Below are 5,512 nucleotides of genomic sequence, written 5' to 3'. Positions count from 1 at the left end.
GGATTTTTTTTTCCCTCAACCAATATAAATAAAGGAAAGCTCCCAAAGTGACTTAAATGATGTTCAAATCTATATGAAATGTTGGCTTCATAACCAAAAATACTCAAAAAATTAGCCTCTATTTTTGAGGGCACAACAAAATTTCACTTGGTATGTTGAAATTCTAGCTATTACAAATACACTAAAATGCTATTTTTTGTTAGCATTGCTGCATACTATCTAATAAAAAGAGTCTATTAAACACTATTTAAAGAAGAAAAATATTAATAATAGCGATTTAATTATTTGTTGAATACTCATCTATAGTTCTTATTTCTTAAATACTACACCTATAGTTATTTCTTGAATATTGTGATAGTGTTGGTAAGAACTTTTGACTTATTTTGATACTCTTATCTCAATGAATCCTAATCACATCGCATTCATGTATGAAAGGGGCTTATCCTCTTTATTTAAAGCTTGAAATGTGATACATCTTCTCTCAATTTTGTAAGTACATACATTTGAAGTAAATTTGATTTTGTGGTTGACTTGGTGGACAAACAAATTGAGATTGCTTGGCCTTCATGTTATTTAGTAATGTTATTGTTTCGTTTTCATTGAGAAAACAAGATCAACCAAATCTCAGATTGCCATTACTACTCACATATTTTATTTACTTGTGGCCGCACTTCATGAGGTTGTGTTGGGGTTTGTTTACTAAAATAATGTGAGTATCCTAATGAAATTACATGAAAGATGAGCAAGCAGGCTCTTGGATTCTTGATGTTTATCGAATGTGCTATTGTGGCTTGAGTCCAAAATGGTTTGGAAGTAAAACTTTTCTTACTTGGTCGAATCTTATTGTTCTAAACTAGGTAATATTTCATATTTTCATTTTTTAAACTTATTGATTAGTAGACCAAAGTAATTTACAATTCTAGATTTTCACTTTGAAAAGGAAATCAAGCACCAATCTCTCTTTTTGGCTCCTTATCGCTTTCCTTCAAGGTATTGTCCATAAATAGCTTTTAACCAACTTTCACTTGAAAGTTTCTTTTCATGAAGTTAAAAACAATGTCATTTGATGTGTAGGTATTTTAGGTTGAATTTGGCATTTATAATGTGGGCTTTCCTTGCTACATGTAAATCTCAATAAAATATCAATCAGTAGGCATGGATATCAAGACCAACACTTTTGAGCATGATTATTTGTCGATTAACAAAACACAACATATGAGGTTTGGGCTTTTTGGCAATTATCTCTCACTAATGAGGTAAGACATGTATATAATGCCATCATAGTTCTAATCCATGATGACTTGCGAGACCCTAAGACAAAGTAGGTTGAGTGGGTAGCTAGGTAGTGTGTGAGGGACTTGGGGGCTTTGCTCGTTTGGAAGCATGAAGGAGAGCACATGGTTTGACTTGTGAGGACTTGAGATAGGGTAGGGTAAAGATTGTGGGAGTTGTTAGATGGAAAAAAAATATCATGGGACACATGCTTGTGGAGAATCATGGAGAGGAGAGCATTGGCTCAAGGAAATCACCAAGAAATATGTAAGTATATTATGAGAGTTCAAGAGGAGGGGTTTATTCAACCAATAATCCGAAAAAAAGTTATAGAAATATATTAGCATAAGGGTTTTTTTAAAGGCGTGTTTAAGAAAAGCCAGTGCATTTCTAAAGAAAAAAGGGACATTTTATTAAGCTTAAATTCACAAAAAGGGGTAGTTTTTAAATTTCCTTCTAAATGCACATGGTGTGTAAACTCGCTTTAACAGTGAATCCTCCAAGAGTAGCAGTGTAGCTTTTGAGGGCCCAACACCTAGATTTCAAGTAAGGGAGTGTGACAATGCGAGATCATGAGACACATGCTTGTTTGGAGCTTAAAAGTGAACTCTCTAGGAGTAGTTGTGCAGCTTTTGAGGCATAGCCCCCAATTTTTGAGCAAGGGAGTGCGACAATGTATTAGGCACACTCGTATGGACAACTTTGGTGTGCAGGAGGATGCATTGAGGTGTTGCACAAACATGTACTCAAAAAGTTGGCTATGGGAGCAAAATTTTGACCAGCATGGGCCCGTCGCCCAAGACGGAATTTTCACTAAAGGGATTTAAACTCGTGGGCTAAGTGACACGTGCATGCACCACTGCCATCAAGCCAATCACCATTCGTATGAAATACCAATGATTTCAAAAATAATAAAATATCTATCTGGCTTGTGGGACAGGGGACGGGACACTTTTTTGAAAGCGGCACCTAGTTTTTATGGACTCGTGTGTATCAAGCCTTATATGTGAGATCATGAGACATGCTTGTTTGGCTATCTAGATGGCTTGTGGGAAAGGAGAGGAACACTTTTTTGAAAGCAATACCTAGTCTATTTGGACTTGTGTGTATCAAGCCTTATATGTGAGATCATGAGACACATGCTTGTTTGGAGCTCTGGGTTGGGGGGGGGGGGGGGGGGCTTGGAAGCATAGAGGAGAAGGGGGGTCATCAATGCCTATGTTGACCACAAGTGGTTGTAGCTTGTGTTGCATGATATGGGAGGGTGATGACTCATGAGGTTGATCTTATCAAGTGGGGGGGGACATACACATATTTGGGGGGGGGGAGCTGGGGGCTTAGACATTGAATAGTGTGGGGTTATGGTTTGGGAGGGGTGTGGTCTTTTGATAAGTCAAGGAGAGGTTGGTGAGGGGTTTATATTGGGGTAAGAGAGTCACTGGTACGTAGTGGCTTTTGAGGGAGAGAGAGAGAAGAGAGGGCGAGGGCGTGTGTGTGTGTGTGTAAATGGTATCCCTGTACGAGGGAGAGGAAGAGGAGCCCTTGTATTGCGAGAGGCGCCCACATATTTGCAACGTTTGGCAGGCCGTCTATGACACCAACTGTCGCTGGTCAGTCCTTCTCTCTCCCCTCACACACACACACACACAAGATCAAGCCATGCCCTGTTCCGCCAAGCCATGGCGGCCCTTGCCTGATCCACATTCCCCTGCTTCTCCTGCCCCCTTTCACATCTAGCACACCAATCTGCACCATCCTTGCCTGACCCATATTCCCTTGCTTCCTTGGAAAGAACAGATTCTTCACCAATCTTTTGATTAAACCATTCCCCCTGCCTCCACTTCTCTTAATTCAAGAAAGAAAGGAATCTATCGTGCTCTGATTCCCACCCCTATCCTCACTCTTTAATGCATCCAATTTTGGTTATTTGAGATAAATAAATTCGAAATTGGGGCAGGGGAAGGGTCGCCAGAGAATGAGCTTAATCACCCTGTTATTCTCACTTGCTCACAGGTTTGCCCAGTTTATGGAGAAGATGAGAGTGGCTGTGGATTGTGTGTTCACTGCCTGGTTCATTATGGGCAATGTGTGGGTTTTCAATGGCCATTCCTCCTCCGAGTCCTCCAATTTCTGCAGGTACAAATCCCTTCGTGATAGCCCTTGATTGTTGGCTAATCCACAGTAATAGGATCTTAACCCAGTAGAGTCTACTGACCCGTGTCAGTGTTATGTAATTTCTAGTCGAGTTTCTTAGTAGAATTCCTTCTGTGGTGTCTTGATATCCGTATAGTGTCTTTGCAATGAGGTTTTCCTGATATTGGTGTTCACTATTGCTGTAATGTCTTGTGGATAGACCTTCTTGTCCTCCTCGACTGTCTATCCACGTTGGCGTCTGGCAGCATTTTGATGCCTCTTCTAAGACAGTAAAGAATCTGATACTATCAGTTATCTTTCTTCTTTTTATTTTGTGAACTCATAGGGCCCAATAAGGCAATTCGATGCAGGCACATTCCTATTGTTATATTGTAATCTGAACACCTTCTGTCAGCAGTTTGATGTCTGTTTTAAGAGAGTCAATAAGTTGCTCTATTTCATTATCCTTCTCCTTTTAATTTTGTGAACTGGTAGAGCCCAATAAGACAATTCGATGCAGACATATTCCTACCGTTCTATGTTGCTCTCTGAACCCTTCTCTTGTTGCTGACATGTATGTTCTGTGTTACTTGAATGTCTCTTTTCGCAGATTTGTGGTGATATTGCTCACATTCTGCTGTATGAGCTGCGCGTTGCCACTGGTATTATGCACAGCCCTCTGCTGCTATGTGCCTTCTTTTGTGAGAGTTCTTGGGTTTGAGGAGGAAGAGGCGGAGGAGAAAGGGGTGTCAGAAGATGTCCTTGCAGCATTGCCTGTGCACACATTCAAGCAGCGAGAGGAATTGTCTGGTGATGCGGTAAGGGACAGAAAGGGTCCGGTTTTTGTGCCTGAATGTGGTATTTGCTATGCTCTCCCTTTGCAGATTTCTGTGTGATGGAGGTTAAGTTCAAGTAGAGTCTAGTATATTCCAATTCTTGCCTTTTGTGCCATAGCTCAACCCAGCTACAGTCACTGCATGGCAAACCATTAAAGTAATGTGACAGTACAGAGTTCTGTCAGCCTTGGTTAATTGCATAGTATCCACTACCGGCCAGTGTAAAAGATCCTACAGATTAGCCTTGGCAAATTGCATAGTTCCCACCACAGGCCAATGAAAAAATTCCACAGCATCATCGATCCATGCTTCACTTGCCCTTGTTTCAATTTTGACATCTGTGATTCACGTTCCCATTCCCAGCATCTAACGTTATGCTGCTTTGTCAGTCCTACATCGTCTGGTTCTCGTTCATAACACCTCATGTTTCTGTGTCAGTCCTACATAAGCTAGTTCTGGGTTTTAACTAAGGTGCTGGTTGCAGGCTTGTTGTATATGTCTAATGAGCTACTCGAATGGCGCAAGGTTGCGTGAGCTCCCTTGTTCGCACAGGTTTCATGTGGACTGTGTGGATCAATGGCTAAGAATCAGTGCAATTTGTCCACTATGCAAGCATGCAGTTTGTGTTCCTACCAGGTTAACCTTGAAAAGAGGAGCTGAGCAAGAAGAGCCGTTGTCGTATTATTAGGGGGGCCACAACAAACTGGTTTTGTAATATGTGTTGTACTTATTGCTGCCTTTCTTACATGGGTTGCAAAAGGAAGGCTCAGCATGTATAGCTCTAGCAGTAAGCTTGCCTGCATAAGGGAGAAGGTATGATTGGGAGTGATGGGCCTCTTCTCATGAGGTTAATCCCCAGGATGATACCCGAAGAAGGATTAGGGGAGGGCTTTGTTCTCCAGAAGGAGATCTGATGATGATATGTGAGCATGTCCGTATGGGCAGCACTTGTACAGTAGCACTTGTACAGTGTATCGTAAGTTTTGTGTACAATCCCAGAATGGGAGAGTGCTTGTTTTCTCATGACCATTCTGGCACTCACGCGCTCACCCACACCCCCCCCCCCCCCCCCCCCCCCACACACACACACACACACACACACGCACCCTCCCTCCCTCTCTCTGTCTCTCTCTCTCTCTCAAGAGGACTAACCATTATTAGTATCTAAATCTTTAAAGATGTGATCACCTTAGTCTTTAAGCTCTCTTAAAGAAATTGTAGTATCCCCCCATTACATTCAAATCTTCCCAGCAGCTTCAAAATTATTCATG

General features: G+C 41.5%; 1 protein-coding gene across 1 annotated transcript; it reads left to right on the top strand.

Moving 5' to 3' along the window:
* The first annotated feature begins 2,689 nt into the window (after positions 1–2,689).
* Positions 2,690–5,259, top strand: LOC148020695 (E3 ubiquitin-protein ligase At1g12760-like). The gene is made up of 4 exons (XM_087698494.1): positions 2,690–2,882; positions 3,286–3,408; positions 4,016–4,223; positions 4,726–5,259. Exons 1-4 carry the CDS (start codon positions 2,779–2,781, stop codon positions 4,927–4,929), a joined length of 639 nt encoding a protein of 212 aa, XP_087554620.1. The 5' UTR covers positions 2,690–2,778; the 3' UTR covers positions 4,930–5,259.
* The last annotated feature ends 253 nt before the right edge of the window (positions 5,260–5,512 follow it).

Source organism: Lygodium microphyllum, chromosome 18 (assembly GCF_053477565.2).
Source record: "Lygodium microphyllum isolate KBCC chromosome 18, Lygodium_microphyllum_v1.1.10, whole genome shotgun sequence".
Classification (NCBI taxonomy): Eukaryota; Viridiplantae; Streptophyta; class Polypodiopsida; order Schizaeales; family Lygodiaceae; genus Lygodium; species Lygodium microphyllum.
This window is presented reverse-complemented; position numbering and strand designations above follow the sequence as displayed.

What these genes read in the sequence shown, in the direction of transcription:
- LOC148020695 (XM_087698494.1), top strand. Translation starts at nt 2,779, where the DNA reads ATGGTATCCCTGTACGAGGGAGAGGAAGAGGAGCCCTTGTATTGCGAG. An exon ending in TATGACACCAACTGTCGCTG is followed by an intron (nt 2,883 to 3,285) that starts GTCAGTCCTTCT and finishes ACTTGCTCACAG; the next exon opens with GTTTGCCCAGTTTATGGAGA. An exon ending in GAGTCCTCCAATTTCTGCAG is followed by an intron (nt 3,409 to 4,015) that starts GTACAAATCCCT and finishes CTCTTTTCGCAG; the next exon opens with ATTTGTGGTGATATTGCTCA.